We start from the raw sequence: 23077 nt of genomic DNA, 5'->3' as shown, positions 1-23077 counted from the left end.
ATGTGGAAAAAACATCAGAGATAAAGAAGTAAACATAGAACACAACTAAAAATTATAAATAATATTCCCCCAACTTTAAATTGGAATTTGGATTTCCTGTCTTCGGACGTATTCACTTCAACCAAATAGTGCCTAATATTTCATTTCACATGATCAGTGTCGTAACTATGGGGGGGTGAAGGGATAGATCCTCCCTCAAAGCATCAGAGAATTAAAAAAGTTATTTAAAAATATTGCCTAGTTTTGAAATATAATAACTGCATCTGCTTAAGTTTTAATTTTTAGCGCCAAAATGATGTCAAATGTGTCTTCAGGCATATCATTTTTCAAAAAATTTTCCGCCCCAGGCCATCTCATCCCCCCCGCCCCCCAAAGCATATTCCTAGTTATGCCAGTGCACATGATGGTGTTGTGTTTGCGTTCTTTCAATCCTTAGAGTGAGGGAACGTCTTTCTATGCTTTGCACGCTAACTGTAACATTTACCAAAAAATTTTATTGTTACCTGGATATCTTGCACTTGGGCACTTTGCTTCACAATGAGGATAGTGAAATGTTAGCGGTAAACATAAGCCATGGCAATAGATTATGCTTGGTTAAATAGTTTCTTTTCTCTAATTAGCGTTTCTTTTCGTGACCATTATATTTTTGTCATCTTTACAAGACATAACAGTTGCCACTTCTTTGTTTCCTTTCCTAGATTTTGTCTCATGATTCTATATGCAACCGAATGGCAAACCCTGCGTTTTTCATTGTTTTTTTTTTTGCAATAGTAAGGTTATTTATGTTACTTGACGTTGGTGGGCTCCGGATTTTGTTACGTTTAACTACGCCGGGCAGGTAGTCAGAAATGTGCTGGGGTTGCTGCGGGTTGCACATATAGATATTTTTTTGTCAATTCGCTAGCATTGGAAAACCATATGTTTCGTTTGAATAATGCTGAAAGTGCAGTTCATTGTTTGATTTTGGCAGAGATTATGAACCGTTACTGTATCGAGAAATGGAATGTAAGAGGATAGTTGCCCCTTAGGGATGGAAAAATTGATTTCGATTAATCGAGTTTTGGTAGTCATGGATCAATTTCGATCAATGATGTTCGAGTTTCGATCCAAACTCCATTTTTCAACTTCGATCTTGACCATTTCGTTTAATCTGATCTGTGTCACTACCGGCCTGACACCGTCATCGCTCCCATGTCTTTTCTCAAAAAGTCCCAAGACTTTTCTCCGTGGCCTGTAAAATTGGAAAGGCACGCCCTTCGATCTTCGAGAAAGCTTCTCCATTAGTTGATCTTTCTTATAAAATTTAATGAAGCCGAATAGTTCCAAGTGGTGATTTCAAAACTTGTGTAACTTTTTGTAAGTCATTATTATTACTAATTATTATAATTCAAGTATTTATTCTGAGTAAATTTTTTTCTTCTACTTAAATGTGTATTTGGAGTATTTTTTGAATGAATAACTAATGAACATGCTTTTCTACAAACAATTTTTTTTGAAGGACCATCATTTTTTTCGATTAATCGATCTTTTGGTTCAAATTTAGATTTTTGCTGCGAAGTCAAACTTTTCATTGTTACTAAAAATCGATTTCTCTAAAAGTCAATTTCTACCGACTTTTTTCCATCGCTAGTGACCCTTCCCCAGTGGTTTCTCAATCAGCAGATGTACCACGGATGGTCTCCTTGAGCAGTGGCACAGCAAGGGGGGGGTTTTGGGGGATGAAACCCCCCCCCCCCCCCCAGAGCTCAGAGAAATTTTTAAGTTTAATCTATTGTACTTAATTGGATTAATATCACTTATATTATAGTGTAAGGATTAATGAAATATCTCTCAGAAGGCCATAAAACTCACCATTTTGAACAATTTATCTTTATTTTTTATGGCGGAGGGCCCCCGCACCTTCCGCCTACCCTGGCGGGTATGCCACACCCTCATGCCCCCCAGTATTACTTATGCCTGAAACCCCCCCTAGCCTTTATTCCTAGCTGTGCCCCTGTCCTCGAGAGGGAAAAATTCAGTGGCTACGTGACTGAACTAGGCTGCTTAAATTTTTTTTATAGCAAAGAAACAGATTGTGGGCCTGGGCTACCATCCATGATGGTGAAGACTGCAGCTCTCTTTAGCGGTCAAGCTTCGTCAAGTTCGTAGGTGGTCCTTGAGAGGGCGCACTCTCGATCGACTGCGCTGATACCCTGTCGTATTTCTTGTTTAATACTTACGATATGATTCTGGAATATTTGGAGTGTGAGGAGTAGACCCTACTTAGTTTATCTCAAATATGAAACTGATGTACCTCAGGTCAGGGGTGCAGCCAGGAATTAATGCTAGGGGGTTTCAGGCACAACTTATTTGGGGAGCTAGGGGTATGGCATGCCCGCAAGGATAAGTGGGAGGTGCGGAGGCCCTCCGCCAGAAAAAAATTTAAGATAAATGGCTCAAAATGGTGAGTTTTACGGCCTTCTGAGGGATATTTTATTAATCCTCTCAGTATTCTAGAAGTAATATTAATCCAATTAAGTACATTAGATTAAACTTAAAATTTCTGTGAGTTCTGGGGGGTTTATCCCCCAAAATCCCCCCCTCGCTAAGCCACTGCCTCAGCACATACTTTATAGTAGATAAAATTTTGAAATTTGACGTACAGTTTGTTGAAAAGGTTTAGTATTGTATACCCTGAAAATGATGGAGTCAGTTTTTATTTCAGAATAATTATGTAAATATAGGAAAGATACGACGATGGGCGGAGCGGGAATAATGCATCCTCTTTAAGTAGTCGCCGACTTATATCATTTCCATTTTCAGGTTTCGATCAGTCATCGATCATTTTCACCCTATACGGGGTGGAGAAAAATTATGTCACGAAATTTCAACCCTGGGTAGCTGATGCCAGTAGGAACCAAAGTTACTTATAATCTTTGGGTAGAAAATTCACCATTTTTAGACAACAGTAAGTTTGAGCCGAGCACTCCGCCTTGCCGTGAGTGTGCACTGCTGCCGGATGTTTTTCACAACTCATGATTTCGAATGCTTTGCCTGCCGGAGATCGCAATCTATCCTAGGCATCCGGCAACAGGTCAAACTCGCCTCTAATCGGAACGCTTTGCCCTAAAGTTTCTGTAGTTTAAAAACGGTGCGTTTTCGACTCAAACATCATTAGTAATTTTGGTTTCTACTGGCATCAGCAACCCAGGGTTATACGTAATTTCGTGACACAATATTTTTCTATGATAAATTGTTCTGTTGCAGGAAAACACAAGAGTCCATTAGGAAATAAACTTTTAATTCTGGGCTATGCACGATACAACGCATGGCGTAGTCCCGCCAACAACTGCCGGGCGTGCCCCGTCCTCACATGTCTTATCCTTGGGACAGGGCTACCACCCTGGATACAACAACTCCCCTCCACTAAAATAACCCTTTACAAACATGAAAATTAAATACATGAAAACATAAGATACATTACATAAGAAAATCATTCAAATATTTTGGTGGCTGCCTTTTTCGTGATGGGCGACTCAAGGGAGTAGAACAAGGCTTAGCCAATACAGGGCTTCTAGGCAAGGGTTCATGAGTATTCTCATGGGTAGCAGATCCTGGACTGTCTGACTCGGAAATATCATTTTGGGGAAGTGGGATTTTAGCAACCTCCTCGGTATTGACATTAGCAGGTGGGGTAAACTCATTTCTCTTATCTTCACAGGACACAATTCTTGGACGAAGGAATTGAAGGGAGACATTTTTTTTTAGTTTCCCATCACACAAGACATCAAAGGACTTGGCACTCACTTGCTTTACTATTGTCGCAGGTTTCCATTGTTTTACATTGTGTTTAACACCCTGTGTCCACACCGTATCACCCTCTTTCAATTCCGGTAATTTAGTGCTATGTTTGGAGGCCACCTTCTCATTACAGGAAGTCACCCGGTCTTCCACAATGCTCATTGGATTTAATAGGGACAACTTTGTTCTAAGCTTCCTCCCCAGGAATAACTCTGCAGGTTCTATCTTAGTTACAGTGTGTGGCGTCGTACGATAAGCCATTAGGAATTTGTTAATCCTACGCTGCAAGGACAATACTTCACATGATTTATCAAGCACCGATTTCTTTAGAGCCTGTTTTACATGCTGCACAGTTTTCTCTGCCTGACCATTTGCTCTTGGTAAGTATGGGGGAGAAAACAGATGTTTGGCACCCATACTAGTAAGAAACTCACTAATTTCTTGGGACTGAAAAGGTGGGCCATTATCGGAGACAAACACTTTAAACAACCCATATGCAGCTGTCATGGACTCAAGTTTTTCAATTACTGCAGAAGAACTTGTTTCCTTCATAATTGCAACAATCGGCCACTTAGAATAAGCATCTACCACAATAAGCAATGTCTTATTTTCTACATAACAAAAGTCGGCATGAACTCTCTCCCACTTAGATTTTGGCCATGCCCAAGGAGAAAATGGTATTTGAGGAAGTGAGTTTTGGACCTGTTGACATGGCTCACAAGAAGCTACCATAATTTCAATGTCCTGGTCAAGAGTGGGCCAATAGACATAACCACGAGCAAGTGCTTTCATTTTACTCATTCCTGGGTGTTGATCATGCAACAAATTTAAGACATCACGTTGTAGAGCTTTTGGGATACAAACTTTCGAACCATAGGTGACACACTGGTTATTAATAGAGAGTTCTAACTGTCTCTTAAAGTAAGGTTGTAACCGCAGATCATCACATTTAGAGGGCCAGCCATGCTGGATGTACATCCGTACTTTTAATAAATCAGGATCTTTTTCTGTGGCTAGCACAATCGACTGGGCATTCAAAGGTACACCTAATGTCTTAACTAAACATATTACATTTTCAGGAGACTCCACTGGTGTATCATCTGCCAATGGAAGTCTGCTTAAAACATCAGCATGAGGGATATTTATCCCTTTTTTATACACAATCTTAAATCTGTAGCCATGCAGTAATACTGCCCAACGCTGAAGACGTGCAGCAGCGAGGGGCTTGACACCAGTCTTTGACCCAAAAATTATTGTGAGAGAACTGTGGTCAGTAACCAGTTCAAATTCTCTCCCCCAAAGAAATTTGTTAAAATGGGTGACACCAAAAATTACTGCTGCAGCCTCTCTCTCCACTTGAGCATAATTGCGTTCGGTGGAGGTAAAAGTTTTTGAGGCAAAGCCCACTGGGCGCTCTTCCCCTGAAGGGAGAATGTGAGATAGAACTGCCCCAGCCCCAACTTGAGAGGCATCACAAGTTAGTCTAATAGGTAACTTAAGGGAATAAGGAATAAGTACCTGGCTACTACTAAGGGCTGTCTTACATTTTGCAAAGGCTTCCTTTTGTTCTTTACCCCAAGACCAAGGGAAATCTTTCTTCAATAGTTTATTTAAGGGTTCCATAAAAGTAGATGCATCTGGGAGGAATTTATAATAGAATTTGACAGCTCCTAGGAAACTACTCAACTCAGACACATTTGAAGGCGCACCCATATTCACAATAGCCTTAACCTTAGATTCTTCAACATGTAACCCATGAGAATCTAGCACATGACCTAAAAATATGACTCTGTTAACAAAAAATTCACACTTAGGTACGTTAATGACAATGTTATGTTGGGCCAATCGCCCTAATACCTGTTTTAAAACAGAGGAACAGTCACACCAATTTTCAGCATAAATAAGAATATCATCAAGATACACAAATAAGTTAGGAATACCCTGTAAGATTTTTTCAACGGTTTGCTGGAAAATAGCGGGCGCAGAAGCTATCCCATACAGCATTCTCTTTACTTTAAAACAACCTACATGGGTGCTCAAAGTTAATATAGATTGTGATTCTTTACCAACGGCTAACTGTAGATATGCCTGAGAAAGATCAATTTTACAGAAACACTCACCTTTTAGTAAAGACAAATCGTCTATCAGTGGTAGTGGGTAATGATCCATACTCAGACAACGGTTTACTGAACAACTGTAATCCCCACAGATTCTCACCTCGCCATTGGATTTCGGGACCACTACAATTGGAGTACCCCACTGTGTGTTGGTCGTGGGCTCCAAAATCCCTTGTTCAACCATTTTTTCCAACTCTTTTCTTACCTTGTCTCGCAATGGAATAGGCACTTGTCTATGAGATACAAAAACTGGTACAGAATCTGGTTTCAATACAATCTGGGCGACATAACCCTTGATTAGCCCAGGCTTTCCAGAGAATACAGAAGGGAACTCTTTCTTAAGATCCTCTAACACAGTTTTACCATTGGCAACCACATTTACAGCTTTCTTTGGGAAAAGACTGTACCAATTTATAGGAAGCACTTCTAGCCACGGAAGACCCATCAAGCAATGAAACTTCCCTTTGTGCACAACCAGAGGTAACACATATTCAATTCCTTCAAACATAACATTAACCTGACATTCGCCGAGTAATGATAAGGGGGCACTGGAACAATTGTATAACATAGAGGTGGGCGTCAACTTCAAGTGGCTTAAATGTTTCTTATAAATATCTTCTCCTACACAGGATGCATCTGCGGCCGAATCTATTTGCATAGTTACAGGTGCACCATTAATCTGAACAGTCAACGTGCGCCGATTTCGTTGGGTTCCCTGCACTTGATGCAACTGCAACAACCCCACATGCCTGTGGCAGTCTTCGTCACTAGATTCCTCTGGTGTCTGTTCTAGCACGGATTTTACCATCTTTTTCATTTTGAACTTATCTTTACTCTTTTGACGGCAGAATTTCACTGAATGCCCGTCCTTGCCACAATGGGTACACTTCAAAGGCTTGTCACATGAGTTAGCATAGTGAGGCCCTCCACAATTAAAACATTTCACAATGTTCTTTGGTGACAATGGCTTACAGTGAGGTTGAGATCTCTTATTAATTACCGAAACTGAGGCAGGACTATCCCCAGTGCTTTTGGCGTATTCCGCAGATCCTTCCATATAGCACGCTTTGGCCACGAATCTCTTAAAAGGAACATTTTCGCCAGCCAATTTAGTGGTTATTTCTTCACTATTAAGACCATACAGAAATTGGTCAATTAATCTATCTTCCATACTGTTCCCAAAATCACAGGTGGCAGCCAACTTCTTTAACGCCAGGGCATACTCCGAAAAACTTTCATTGGGTTCACGAACACGACGTTGAAAGATCAGCCTCTCAGCACGAAAGAAGCGCACCGGTGTAAATATGGTCTTAAGCTCCTCCACTAATTGTTCGTAAGTCAGCTGGTCCGGTGTGAGAGGGTGAAGATTCACAGCTAGCTTCTCCAATGCTGCCCCTCCTATGTGACCAATTAAGAAATCCTTCTTGCCGAGATCCTCAACAGGAGGACGTAATGTCCTCATATAGCTGTTTAGGCGCAGAAGGTAGGTCGAGATGCTCTCAACACTTTGATCAAAAACTCCTATACTCATATTTAGGCAATAGGTCCGTGAAGATACAGAATGGCACGTACCACAGGCGCGGTCGACCGATCAGTTTTTTTTTTCCCGAAACTCACGTAAAGCCTCAACCACACGACACATAACCCACGACAGTATCGGACTCCAAATATCCCGTCCTCGTCGCCAAATTGTTCTGTTGCAGGAAAACACAAGAGTCCATTAGGAAATAAACTTTTAATTCTGGGCTATGCACGATACAACGCATGGCGTAGTCCCGCCAACAACTGCCGGGCGTGCCCCGTCCTCACATGTCTTATCCTTGGGACAGGGCTACCACCCTGGATACAACAGTATGTACGTACGTATTCAATCAGCAAAGTGAATTCCAATCTTTATTTCTCTAACCCGCCACGAAGTGAACGTGTGCTACATTAGTGATGTCATGGTCAAGGTCAGTAAAAGACAGTCTTTTACTGACCTTGGTCATGGTGCTGGACCGCCGTTCCGGCACTGGTTATGAAAAGATATTGCAGTAAAATAACACTTTTATCAATTTTGGTGGCTCAAAATTTCTAATAAGTACATTCGACAAGAAGTTTTGTTAGAAAATTTAAATAATAGATTGTAATAAAAACTCAGAGTAATATGTTATTTGTAAAAAAAGTTAAGGAAGTGCTTTCCGGCACTGTTAATTTTGCCATAATACCCTTGACTACATGCCTGTATTACTATAGTTATTTAACTTTTAATTCACAAATATTAAAGTACATGAAGCAGTCATATGTACTTTACAAACGGACTTACGGAAGGACAAATGGAGTTCCTGATCCATAGTCTTTAGCTTTCTTCCCCCATTCGGCCACAGCGTAATCCTTATCGTGCAAGGTTGGACAGCAAAAGATATAACGGCCCAAAGCATTCGGTGCCGGCACCCAACCTGTGAATGACAGAAAAAAAAAATAGTTTTCATTAAAAATGCATTTCAAATTTGAAATTCTCGGAATCATGAGCTGTATTGTTAATAGGATAGTTCAACAATCTTTACATCAATTATCAAAATATATACAGTACTCCGACTATAATCCGGCACTTCACTTCTCCTGCGCTGCCAGTAATCCGGTGCTTTTATTCAGGTAGCCACCAAGCGGGTCGCTTGGTTTTTTTCTAGTAGTCTACTTCGTAGGCGAGCCTATTCAACCCAGAAAATAGGGAAAGTGGTGCTTACCGAGAGGGGAGTCTTCCACTTATGTGTTTATTATCATTATTATTATTTACATTATTGTTTAGTATCAGTATTCCACAATGTGGAATACCAATACTAAACAGTATTGTAATGTAAGTTCAGTTTTTCTTTATTACAGTTTTACTTTACGATAACACTTCCATTGCGTGTATATTCTAATGCATTGTATAATACATTATATTATTAAAGTGTATGTATGCAATAAAATACAACTTCTGCCGTTTAATTGCGTCATTATCAGTGATTTCCAGTAATCCGGCGTTTTCGGTAATCCGGCAGTGTTCTGATCCGATATCTGCCGAATTACCTAGAGCAGGGGCACAGCCGGGAATTAAGGCTGAGGGGGGTTTAGGTGCAACCAATAATGGGGTGTTTGGGGGTATGGAATACCCACCAGGATAAGCGGTAGGTGCGAGATTAATAAATTGCGGAATTTTAAGATAAACGGTTCAAAATTGTGAGTTTTACGGCTTTTTGAGGGACATTTTATTTATCCTTACACAATTCTATTAGTTATATCAATCCAATTACGTAAAATGGATTAAACTTAAATATTTCTCTGAGCTCTGGGGGGGGGGGGGGGTTTAACCCCCAAAACCCCCCCCTCGCTGCGCCACTGACCTAGAGACCACTATATTGGGATTGCAAGACCATGTCTCAGCAGGAAATAATCATTCAAATAGCGTGCTAATGTATTGCGAGGTTGTGAGAAGCCAACGGGTACAAGTGATCGAGTGGTTTTATTTATAAACTGAGCTAGTAATAGAAATTGATAGAAGAAAAATACAAAAACTTGGTGGCCAAGGTAAACGAGTGAATCTCTGTGTCGACATCGAGTGGAAAAACAAATTCATTACTAATAGGGATGTGCGAGTACTCGAAAATACGAGTCGAGTAGTTGATACGCGACTCGAGTGTTTCGAGTAGCATTACAAGTGTCGAGTCGAGTAGTTTAAGTTACAGAATTGTCGAGACCAGTGGGTCCAGCAATCTGCCGACAGGAAGCGCTATCATGAAACTCATGTAATATATAATCAGTGGCGCTGACTCCATGGGGCCTGAGGGGGCCCGAGCCCCCTCAAAAATTCGTTATGGGTGTGAGGAAAAAATGTGTCAGGCTTGTCGATTTTCCCTTGAGTGTCCAGATATCGAGATTCGAGTTATCAGGGTTCTAATGTTGATCATATGACTCTTCTAAAATGCTTAAAAAACTTAAAACTCACTACTTATAACATTTCCCGGGGCAAGATCCCCGGTTTGGGCCCCCCAATATTTTTTGTAAGTTGGCGTCCCTGTATATAATATCGTTTTAAAGTCGATAAGCTATTCTAATACCTGGCCCTGGGAGTTTCAGCTTGCTGAGTACACAATATTTGTCGACGCGGGCGCCGAATACATTTTTGACAGCTGCGGCGGCCGATCGTCTTCCGACGCGGCGGCGTATTCAGAGTAATCCGAGTAGACCGCTGCATCGCTTATACTTTCTTATAACAAAATATAGTCACTATCTTTTAGCCTTTTCGATTGCTCAGTACTTCCGATGAAAATTTTCGTTTATTCCTTTGTTGCGTTTAGTTTCTCTCTTGAACTAAAAAAAAACAAGAGTTTCTAAGGTTGATCAAACAACATGAGAAATATAGAATTTTTTTGCTATAAAGAGCTAAATCTAAGTTCTATAGTTCGTTTGTTTCGTCCACTTAAATTCCATGAAGGTTCAATGTCCATATAAATCGTTGATATGATTATTAATAAGAATTCCACAGGATCCCAAATCTTGCAAATTTGACAAGAAAGCATGTACTTGTACAGCCACAGAAGTGTGTAGCCAAAGGCAGTTTTCTGCAGGCGGTAATACTTTAACATGGAGACGTCAAAACCTACTGCCTAAGCATGTAGAACAATTGGTTTTTCGGCAATAGAATTTGAAAGGATCAAATATTACATGATCCATTTACGTAGTATGTAATTTTTTTATAGCTGTGCAAATGTATTTACTCAGGGCTCTTCCTAGCAGTCTGGACAAGTTTATTATTTAAATGGTCGACATATTACTACAGGTAAATTCATTTCAATTGTGCCTATTCAACTGTTTAAGACACATTAATTTTCATTCATCCCCTATTTCTGATACAATTACCATCAACGTTACTCATTACATTTTCGTTTCACATCAAGGTATGCATTTAGAATAGAAAATTCATAATGGGATTGGAAAAATGAGAATATATTGGAGCATGAATACTCCCTAATTACTAAATATCAAGTTGATCTCGTTTGTTTTCTGTATCTAATTTCTGTACCTAACTCTGTTTAGAAAATGAAATCACTTGTACCCCTTGGCTTCTCACCCCCTCATGTAAGAGCACATTTTCTCTCTGGTGTTGAAAAGAGTATTTTATTTATATTGTCACCTCGCGTCGTACTCCATGGGATATATATGTACGATATTGGTATGCGCTCTTACACGTTTACTTTGTAAATCGCCCGGAAACCTCTTTGGCGCCGTGGGCCCATTAGCTTGGCGTCGCGCTATTATAAGCGGTGAGAGAAATTCACGTCTGAGTGTAATCGGCGGAGCACGCTCAGTGCAAATTGTCGCGTGCGGTGCGCTAGTAACGTGCCCTTGCGCTTGTATTCCGTCAGTCACGACGTCGTCTACTGGAAAGCGGAAGATTACTTCTGGTACGGCGACGCGGTAATAAAATAGGATATTCTCAAGAGATCATACTCTTCGCCAGTGTTGGTATAAGTACTGAGAAAAATTAATTGGGGTCTATTACATTTACTTCGTACAAAAAGTCATCGATTGCGAGTACAAATTACTAATTATAAAAAGTAGGTAATAAGTAAAACTGCAGTTAAAATTACTTCTTGTAAGTTTGTCCAACCTGGAGACCACCTGGCAACTGCCGAATATTGGAGTAAAAATGTGGAATATTTGAGTTACAGAAATTGCTCGATGAAACAGAATAAGACGGGTCTCTTGTATTTTTCTGTCTCTATAACGTTTGACAGCCGGAAAGTTGGTGACCTAACCCATTGTAAAAAAATACCTCAGAAACAATATTATGGTAGAATTTCAAAGTTGAGTTACAGGTTAATAAGGACCTACTCTGGTTAATAAGGACATACTCTGAAAATTTGAAGATGATGGTTTAAGTTTAAAACAAATTATACCTCAGGAATCGTCCTATTGAGGACGTCCCACCTCTGAGCACATTTTATTTTCGATGGCACTGATTGTAAAAAACGTTTGGTCTGCAAATGAGCCACTTTTCGTCTTCAAGGAAGATGTGCTTTTGACTGATCGGAGTATTCATTCCGAACAGTATATTCCCAGTCGTTGCGACGAGATCTGATTTTTTTTTGTGCGTGAAAATTTTCACTCCAACGTCTCACCAAGAGGGCTCTCATCGTCGTCGGAGTGAAAATTTTCTAGTGCAACAAATTCCAACGGCGTTGCCAATAGGTTGGTTTTCTATTTTCTTAATTGCCTAAATCGAAAGATTATTACTCCTGGAGTACGTATTTCACGCTTTTAGATTTTTAAATGACGATATCTATTTTTCGCGATTAAATGTAAAGTGAAAATTTTCAAGCGCTCGAAAACGCGACAGCTAAGTATGCATGCTGGGAAAAGCCCGTGTGACATCATTCTGGTTCCGGCTGCCGTTGTGTGAGGTAACCTTAGTTCGAGGCTATGAGCGCCGCTACGATGCAGGCTGCTAGCATGTAGCGCTTGGCTTAAATACGGATTATTAATACCCTATCAAACGAAGTTAACTTTCCTTCCATTGACAATTTTAATATGTGATTATTAAGAAATGTTTTCCTGCGACGGCTAAGTATTAATGCTGGGAAAAACCCGCGTGACTTCATTCTGGTTCCCGCTGTCGCCGTGTGAGGTGACCTTGGGGCGAGACTTTGAGCGCTGATACGATGCAGACTGCTAGCAGGTATTACCCTGATAGCGGGTAGTGCTGGGCTTAAATAAGGATTATTAATACCTTATCAAACGAAGGAAACTTACCGACAATAGGCAGTTTTAATAGGTGATTATTAAGACATGTTTCCCTGAGCTCTGTGCCTCATGCATGCATTGGTAATCTCAGACGCTGTAAAACTCCTCATGGGCGCACCTAGGAATTAAGGCTGGGAGGGGTTTTAGGCGCAGCTAATACCGGGGTGTCTGGGGGTATGGCATACCTGCCAGGGTAAGCGGGAGATGCAGGGGCCCTCCGCAGAAAAATTTTAGGATAAATAGTGAGTTTTACAGCTTTCTGAGGGATATTTTATGAATCCTTACGCTATTCTATGAGTAATATTACTGCAATAAGTAAAATGGATTTAACTTAAAACAATTTCTGAGCTCTGGGGGGGTTTTATCCCCCAAAACCAACCCCTCGCTGCGCCACTGAAACTCCTGACTACTCGTATAGCATCTACGCCCCTGTGACGTTACGTGGAGTGGAATCGCATGGGCGCCAATATGACCCTTTCAAATGAGGTTAAAATTGACCATTAATATTCGTCTAAACTGGGATTTATAAAACCAAATAATTTGTATATTATGAATACACTGATGGTGGGTAACGAATCGCAATCAATGCCTTTCGTTTTCATTGATGAAGGAAACTACCCTATTACTCGGAATGTAGCGTTCAGAATGAATACCGATCGGATTATTCAGACGATATTCATTCCGAACGAATTCTATCCCCCCTCCCTCTCAAAGGACGATGTCAACCGCCCGAGTGAATAGCGACTCGGGTATCGACAATTTCGTCAGCGATGAAGTTTTTAAACCGGTGGAGAACCTAACAGCATCTACTACATCTTTTCTCGAGTATTCAATCATCTGAGACGTTCTATAGTTGCCGAGGTTTATTACAACACTTGGTCTTTTGAACTGTTGCTCAAAAGAGAAGTGATAAGGTTTTTTAGCGCCTGGGAGTACACCATGCATGCAGGAACGTAGCCACGATGTTTACTAAAGATTTCGGTGCCCTTATGGGATGTATGGAAAATATCCTAGGGCAAGGGGGGTCCTCCCCCGGAAAATTTTGGGATTTTTTATGCTGAAAAAGTGATTTTTATGACAAAAAATAGTAATTTTGTACGTGTGTTGATTAAAAGTTATTTATTGAGGCCATCTTACTCGTTTTTGTCGCCTCTTTTAATAGTTCAAGGGGGGGTTGTAACCCGCCCTGATTACACGACATGTACGTTTTTTTCTACTGCATGAGCTCAAACTCAGTGTCAGTTTTGGCGAACAAACTACCGTGTCTCGTTTCGTTTCCGTGCGGGTGATTCTTCACATTATCTGAATTTCATCCTTTTCTGATCGGATGTGGTACTTATTCACGGTTAGCTTCCTGATTGATAGGCTTCGTTCAATTCGTGTGTGAAATGCGTGATGGTATAGTTCTCGTAGCCTACCAGGTAGCCTAGTTTAAAGAAATATGTATAGTGTACATATTTCTTGAACGAATTAATACTTCGCCGACAGTGTACAATAAAATTATTTTAATTAAGTAATAGATTTCCCGTAGCTTACTTCCGATGATTTTTTGGCGTATTTTTTCGTATTAAAATATATTTTTAACTTAAAAAATGTCTCAATGAAACTAGGTATCTGCATAAGAATAAAGAAAAGGACTTATGGAAGATAAGGACATGACGTTCGAAGTTATTTGAAACGAAATTTGGGTGTCATTTCATTAGGCCATTATGGAAGTAACTGCCTTTTATACCGCTGTAAAAAGTTAATGCCTTGTTATGTACTTTAAACTTCATTGAAAATAAAGTATGGTGTAATGGAATCTATGGTATTGTTTCACGAGCGATATCGGATATTGTCCCAGATACGGTATCACGTCGATTCACAAAGCTTCGGTACTTCCGGCAGGTTCGTCTCACGAAATGGTAGGTTATAGACGTAAATAAAGTGTACAATAAAATGAGTACTTTGTAATTGAAATCTGACAATTTACTAAAAGCTTAATTGTTAACTTGCGGTTGTAAGGCACCATAGTCTTTTCTAGCTCAGTGAGAGAAGCCTGTTCTTGTTGCTTTGTCCCAAGGTCGTAGGGTTAGTGGCGTTAGAGTGCATTACTTGAATGAAGTTAATTGTTACATTATTTATCAATGAATATATCTAGAAAAACACATGTATTTGCGGCCCAATTAGCCTTAGCTTTAAGTAGATAAAATGGGGTTTACTTTCAGGGGCGTAGCCAAGACGATGCGTTGGGGGAATCAGAGGGATGGAACCCTCCTCTGATGAAAATTAGAACATTTTTATCCGTAAAAATCACCTTTTATGCTATTTTGATTCTTAAAATCACACAATTTATGGGTCGGGAAGCTATTTTGCTAAAACATATTGGTGGGGTAGAATAAATTTGTTTTATAGGTTAGAACTTTCCTGCTAAAATTAATTGGTTTGGGGGCAAGTGCCCCCCCTGCACTCCCTGGCTACGCCCCCTTTGGAGGTCCATTTGGAAGAGTTGGGGAGGAGACAATTTGAGGAGGTTCATCAGTTCTCTAATTGTAAGAGAGTTCAGTTTAAGAAGTGTCTACACTTTTCCAGGTACCATTCAAATTTTCTGGGGCTGGAGTTTGAATACCGTAACCCCACACCCCCTACTGGCCGTGGTCTTGCCATGCCCAGGCCTGAAACTACGGCGCGCCGCGGCGGGGCTAGGGGGTCACGTGCCGCGGGCGGCATATTGCAGGGGGCGGGAAATTTTGAAAAGTTTCCTTTTAAAAGTACTTTAATATTTTAAAATTAAATTATTTAACAATGATTATTAAATTATAAATTAAATAACATTAATGTTAATAAAACTTCTTAACAGCAGATATAGGGTGTGTAAATTCAACTACCGCATCTCAAAAAAATAGCTTACGGATGTATTACATTTTAATGGGGAACTGATCTTTTCGTCCCTGGAAAAACTCCCAAGTTCTGGCGCTGACCATGCTTTTTCAGATATATTTACGCCATAAAATATTGCATAGAAATGAAAGAATAAATCATCGAAAAAATTAATTACAAAACGATTATCTATGAAAGATATTGTTAAGAGGAATTTGAACGCCTGTTTTATTCTATGCCACGTGGTCTTTAGTTCGTATCGTGTTCGTAATATAATCATCGTATTCGGCCTGCTTAGCATTGAAAACAGCGTTATTCCATGTTAAAACTTTAGTGTAGGATTGAAAAATATCTCTAATTCTGCGAAATTGATAATCACAACTAGGTCGTGCCCTTTGGTCTTTTGCCGTTATAAATTTCTCCCACCACGAGGTACCGTTAATGCATCAAAAGGCTAATCTTATGAAGTCAAACATGTCTTCATGATTCATAAATAATTGATAAAGAAACCTAATCATACGATAACGCAGTGTAATCACTTCCAGAAAATAGTTTTTTATCGTTGAAAGAAACGTTACCGAAGAGGTGAATCATTGAAGATAAATAGGGTAGAGTAAGAGTAATAGCGGGATTTTATCTTTAATGTGTTTTTGAATTCTTGGTAATCATCTGCTCGACTGATCCCTGTCATGCTAGTCATAATATCGGGTTTTGCAGAGTTATTTCAAGATTACTTAAAATAGAGCTTAAATTAATATCTATCGTCTAATCATTAAATAACATCCGAAGTTTATATCCCTGTGGGCTCACTTTCTCAGATTAAAGCGCAAATCTAGGAAAGATATAGCAACGGGATAACATCGTGCATCACAGCACCCTTTATATTCATCAATCAAAGATGTAGCTGTGTTTGCTCTTGCAATTTTTTATTAAAACAGTATGATATTCTGCACTTATTAATGAAAAGCTTCACTACTGGTTGATCGAATGCATTTTTACGGTTTTTTTTCATTGACGAAGTTGATACATTTGTAAAAAAAATACACGAATCACATGTTCGTATTTTCAACACTGAAGCTTTGTTTTCATTAACGCTCTATGCCTGCTTTGTGAAATTTAATTTAAATATGTAACTGTTGAAGATAGAGAGTGAATATATTTGTTTACAAATTTTAACTCTAGTTTGGAAAATAACTGCGGGGCGGGGATCGAAAAGTCATTGATTGAACGATATTACCTCCGAAATTACCTAAGTTCATTTTCCGGTGTATCTTCGAACCTCGTGTTTGAATCTTTCGAAATGATTTCTCGAGTTTTCTGGCCTGATAATTTTTAACTGGCCTGATACCGCAAAATTTACTTTTCTTTTTGTCACTTTTCGGTCAATATTCCGCGTTATTTGAGCTTATTTTTAATACGCTAAATGATATCGCAAAATTTTCATCTAGAAAAATGTTTAATCCCTAAGTGAAATACTTTTTTTTAAAGAGTCGAAGAGAAGTAAAATCCCCCAGAAGTTGAGAACTCAAATAAGTGGGATGACATAAGGTTTTCTAAGTAGTAAAGAGCACAACCCACTCCGGGAAGTGATAATGTTGGCAAACAGCTAGTACTTTATTGGTGTCTTGTCCTTGAGTCAGCTGTTCCCGAAGGCGTGTCTCTATGAGCTTTCAATGCATCCACTGCCGAGAAATCTAAGTGGATAAATTATACCGTAGGAAGGCTTCGAAGACTGTGACGAACCCCACTCGCACGAAAACATTGTGGCTACGTGCATGTTCAACCATTGGCTGGAAGCGCACCTTCTCAATATTCAAAAACTGTTCTAACGATAAAAATCTCCTTACGTGATGTGGTTCAGTAATTTTCGAAATGATCCGTCAGCGAGTGTTGTTGTAACCATTACAGTATCCCTGCCCCTGTGAACACGCCTGGATTCCTTGCACTCTGCACTATTTCGTGACTAATCTCAAGCACATTAATGATAAAAGCCCGCTATTACTCTTACCCTACTCTATTTACCTAACTTTCGTTTCTAATACTTTTAAAGCTCTACTCATATTGTAAGGGTTATATGTAAAAGGAAATTAGCAAATGATTGACGTATCGACTTATACTCGGTCCAAGTATGGCTTACCCATGATAAGTTAACGGATTTAGAAATTTATGTATACCAATGCATAAATATTATTTCTTTCATGGAAACCAGTACTGCTTAGTTTGGACTAAAGAGTCTCCTGCTAATATAACTATTACGCTATGCTCTTTATTGTGTATTACCCTTTTATTTTATGTCAAACGTTCTCCTGTATTTTAACAAATATTTATTCCCAAAATCGTCTTATCGTGCCAAAGTACATTGATTCTCAACTCTGTATTTGAGTTCTGATCATTTTTAATATTTATTTTAGTAGATTTTATTCTAAAAGATATCGTTGTGACTGTACCAAACTGCAGTGCACGAGCAAAAGAGAGATAAAATCGTATGTATAGCGCTCATTATGTGTCCCTTATGTGGCCAAACAAAACAATTTCGTGAAAATATTTTTGCCCACTCTTAATCATTTCATCTCGGCCTTACGAACCGAAAAAAAGGAATTTTATATGAATAGTATGTCACTATCCCGGAAGCTAGATATGAATGGGGAATTTTGTTTAAACTTTGAGGTATTCGGAGTTATTTCAATTTAGTAACTGTGACGAATTTTTGACCTTCACAGGGACGTCCACATCACACCATATTATAAGCAACTAAGAAGGCTCGACGTCAAATACCGCAGGGAATACCTTTTGGGATCCTTTTTGTTTGTTCTATTAAAAAACAAATCACCCAGGTATCTGTATGATTTGTTCCTCAGTTGTCCCTCTGTCTCCACAATGTACACTACGTCTGATCCTAATATGTTATATTTCCCTGGCCATCGCATACTACTGTTTCTGGTAAATATTTTCTTGTTACTGCTTGTCGTATTTGGAATAAGATGCCAACTGATATTAAAAATTGCATATCTGTTAACTCTTTGAAACAAAAATATTATTATTATTTTATGTCTATGTAATAGCATAAGTTTCTCTTATTTTTTTCAAATTTGTATTCTGGTTATTATGTTTCATTATTTTTGCTGTAATATTTTTGCATGTTTAGACAAGAATACGCGACTTTTTTGCGTTTGCATCAAGTCCGGCTGGAAAATACCTCCATTTGCCATTTTTTATTTAGATTTCATACATTTGTTATGCTTGGTTATGTGATGAAATAGAATAATATTATGCACAGGAATTCAAAATTTCAGTTTAACATTATTGTAATAATATATCTTGTATTTAATGTGCTAGCAAGCTGTCACTTATGTAATTTATTATTATTTTTGTTCTTATGGATTTGTTCCTAAACAATACATATTTTTCTATCCATCTAAATTTTATCCCATATTACCGTTAAATTACTGGGTACATAAATTCTTTAAAGTGAATTAATGTTATCAATGGAATCGAGTCAACAATTATAGATTAATGGAATAAATGTCATCCTCTTCCAGAAGATACAAAACACTGCCATTTGAATGTATTAACTGGCAGCCAAAATGACAAAAACAGAGAAATCATAGTAAAATTATAGTTAACCGGATTGATATTATCAATCAAGTGTATCTTATCAATCGTTTATCGAATGGGGCCCATCTATCGTCTGAAACTGACCTTGCTCACTTGCTCAAGAAAGACACAAATAACTACTCGCAAGAAGCTAGCGGCTTTCGTATGTTTGGCGAGCCGCGATCTGATTACCGATGCACTACAAGACGAATCAGCGTTTGCCTATTTTTTTATGCATGGATTTGTGTGAATAGTATGTAATTATAAAAAGAAGTTAATCTAATAGGTGAAGAAAACATTTGAGAACAATATGGAGAAAAACGATAAAAATCTCAAAGTAAAATCTTGTTAGCTCTAGTGAGAACTGTTATCATCTCATAGCATACTAATGAGTGTGCACACAGTAGATCAATATAAAAAAGTTCAAATATGGTGGTATTAAAAAACCAGCGTGCCTTGAGGCTTTTTATATATGTAAAGTATGGAATTATTCTACAGCTGACGGAGGCCTTGTCTACAAAACGTGAAGGCAACAAGACCCCTTAGTTACATTTTAAATGTTGCTATATTTTTAGCAACAATTGCTCGTCTCAAAATGTTATCAGTATACAAACAAACTCATACAAACTCAAAACATACTCTTACAAACAATACTCTAACAGTAAATATCTGAACATCCTAATATAGACGTACTCAAGAGAGTAATGTTTCACGAATTCTAATAAATATTTTACAATATAGTAAAATTTAAAAAAGCGTCTGCAGTATATTTCGAGCTTTTGAATATATTGTAGAAGTATTTTCCTGCTGATGGAAGTTTAGTCTGTATAACGCAAAAATTACGAGACCCAGTAGTTACATTTTAAATCTACAAAAATTTAAAGCGTAATTTGCATTCGTATGCTAATGTAGTTGAAAATGCTCCGATTATTATTGATTTTCTTGCAACTTGAGGGTAAATAATATCTCCCCATATTTTGCTCTGGAAAAACCAAAAACTTTTTAATAAGGCATGTCGAAATTATAGTATTCAAAACAAATAATTTTTTCGTATATTTTTTTTTAATTTTGCTATCATAGATGACACCCATGTAGGATAAAGTGAAAAATTACTGTACACAATATGTAAATTATTCAATCCATATTTATATTTAAAACTTTTTTCATTTTCATGCAACTAACGTTATTTGAATTCAATGAAAGATAACCCTGATAATTCTAGAACTGGCATGGTGAGGCGCCTATTATCTGAATTTTTCGGGAGTCAATTGATATAACAAGCATCGTATCAGTTTTTTGTCATGAGATCACATTTATTCTGGCATAGATCAACATTTATCCTGAATTCAGACAAAGACTTCCATAATAATGTGGATTTTCAAATGCAATTTCAAGAAAATATAATGTGTGAAACCAATATTTTTAATCGGTCCCTCGATGAAGGAAAATTGAAGAGTGTATTATTTTTTATGACATTGGAATTTGCTCCGTTTCTAGAAAAATAAATTAAAATATTTAATGATTTTTATGGCAATGGCTTGTACTCCGTTTATAGGACCTGCATAGTTAATACGACGAATGGCACCCGATCACCTGGTCGTCTGTTTTCGCGACGTTGTATAAAACTTAAGCCATCATCCTGAAATTGTCACGGTATTTTTTTAAATTCACCTCTGTCAACATACGTCTGAATCTCAAATGTAAAGATCTCTAATGTGAGAAAATACCGAAATAAATTGGCTGTCAAAGAATTATTTTTAACAAACATGACGAGCACCCGAGATAGTTTAAACGTAGAACCAAAATAAATTGTTCAAATTTTTATTTTCGTGAAAATTTCGAAACACGCTCTTCATATTTTCCTTCATCGACTGGCGGCAAGAAATAGACTTTCTGCATGTTATATTTTATGGACGTTACCCTTGAAAATCCACAGTATTACACTAACTATTGCGGGACGATGCGTCACAAAATTTAGTAAAACTGTCCGTCAATGCTAGAATTAATTTGAAGATTTAATGAAAACTGTGATTATGCCTTTTATGCTTTGAAAACCGCTATAAAAATAAAACGTCGACAACTTGCCATACTTTTTTTTAATAATTAGCTAATAATTTTGCGGTAACTGAAGTCATAAAGTATCCAGTGCTATTGAAAGATACTCGCTGATTAAGAATGAAGCGTCCTCTAAAGAAGGAATTGTCAATCCCTTTCGATCGGTTGTACAGTCTTTTTTGTGACGGATTACTCGTTTAAAACTATGATACCATCTTCAAATTTTCAGAGTTTATTATTAATAACAACAATAATGTCGTCTTTATCGCTATCGAATTTAGGAGTAGAGAGTCCTTTATGACAGTTTACTTGTTTGACAATCACATACATCCATGTTCTGAATGGTGGCATATTCACCAATGCGGGATTCGATCCCGCGACTTCTAGGTAGGCAATCGAAGACGTTGCCCCTTCGCCACCGAAACCAGCAGGTTTCATAATATAGAGTAGACCTGTGTCAACATTTACCTGCTCCTCAAATGTAAAGAAATTTCCTCTCGGAAAATACTAAGTTAAAGTTATATGTGAGATATAGACCAGGTTCTTTGCTCTTGAAATTATCGAGATGAAGCCATAAGTTTTTAAGCCAGTAATACTTAACCAAAAAGGCCGGTCGAGCGGCAAATAGCAGCATAGCGTCCCCTTAGCTCCCTGAGCACACACCGATTTTGAACGGTCGGTAAAAAATCGGCAGTCAACATCCTAATATTGAATAATTGGAAGGTATGGGAGCTTGTACACGGAGCCTTGTGCATAAACCTATCTTAGACGGCCGGTAAAAGTGTACCTTGGTTGTTGTGTCCGCGCCGGTGATCCACCGTAGCAATGGTCGGCTGTTAACCGATTTTTTTATCGGTACCGGTGCATGGTCGGTGCAAGTTCCCATGCCCTCCAATTGGTCACTACTAGAATGCGGGCGGCCGATACTTTACCCGGCCGTCTAAAATCGGTTGGCAGTCGCAAATTGCCACTGTGGATCACGAAACAAGCAAGTGATCGTTTGACCGGTTAAAATCCGGCGTATGAGCTAGCAGCACTCCGCCTATAAAATATCGGCCAATTTTTCACCGGCCGTCCAAAATCTGTGTGTGTTTGCAAGAAGCAGTCCCTTTGTCAAGAAGCCTCCAACTCTACGAATATTGGTGGATTTTATTCTTGTCAGACTCACCCTTGTCCTTGTCGAGCATCATTCCAATAGTACCTCCGGTGTAGATCACCAGCACTCGTGGTTTCACCTCTGGGTCGCTCTTTGCGGGTTCGATATAGTTAGACATGTCTGGCTGTTGACTTGGTTTCTTCGTCGGATGGCTAAGGATCACTGAGCGGCGTGCTAAAGCGTCGATGCTATTTAGTTCGACTGTTGCGGGTGACGGAACCTCACTGGCGAGACATTTTTATACATGCGAGACATTACCCCGGAAAGGGTAGGCAGGTACTCTGGCGTCCAATGGCATTCGTCCTGCGGCTGGTTGGTCTTCGCTCATTGGTCGAGGGCGTCCGATGATTAATTTCTCCGCGGCTCGATTAAATACAATCAGCCGATCTAATCCTTCGAGGAAAGTCCGTTGCGTCGCTGCCGCAGGATGCAATGGTTTTCCTTGAACTCTCCCGTGCTGCGACCCATCAATGCGTCTATCCAATGACGAGACATTACTATGGGACCAAAAGTAACTGAATGAGCCCTTGCTTTTTTCTAATTACGCAGTCATGCACAAAATTATATTAATGTTGTTAATCCCATAATTATCGTGCATTTTTACCTTTGTACGAATTAATTACGAAGCGCCAGCCCTTCCCACCAAAGGCTAATCGGCATTCGTCTTTAGTACATTTATTTTCAGTTTACGAAAAATCAACTACCTTTTTTATACGACGAATATTATTTGCTATATTAGGCTATATATTAT

General features: G+C 38.8%; 1 protein-coding gene across 1 annotated transcript in view; it reads right to left on the bottom strand.

Annotated features, from left to right (window-relative positions):
- Nucleotides 1-22566, bottom strand: part of LOC124164081 (L-asparaginase 1-like) — a 34320-nt gene extending 11754 nt beyond the window's left edge. The window contains exons 1-2 of the mRNA XM_046541254.1: nucleotides 22339-22566; nucleotides 8203-8335 (exon numbers count right to left, since the gene is read on the bottom strand). Coding sequence (XP_046397210.1) covers nucleotides 8203-8335; nucleotides 22339-22444 — 239 coding nt within the window. The 5' untranslated portion in view covers nucleotides 22445-22566. The remainder of the gene's footprint in view (nucleotides 1-8202; nucleotides 8336-22338) is intronic.
- Between the last annotated feature and the right edge of the window lie 511 nt (nucleotides 22567-23077).

Source organism: Ischnura elegans, chromosome 8, assembly GCF_921293095.1.
Source record: "Ischnura elegans chromosome 8, ioIscEleg1.1, whole genome shotgun sequence".
Taxonomy (NCBI): domain Eukaryota; kingdom Metazoa; phylum Arthropoda; class Insecta; order Odonata; family Coenagrionidae; genus Ischnura; species Ischnura elegans.
Note: the sequence above shows the minus strand (reverse complement) of the source record. Positions and strands in the feature narration are given on the sequence as shown.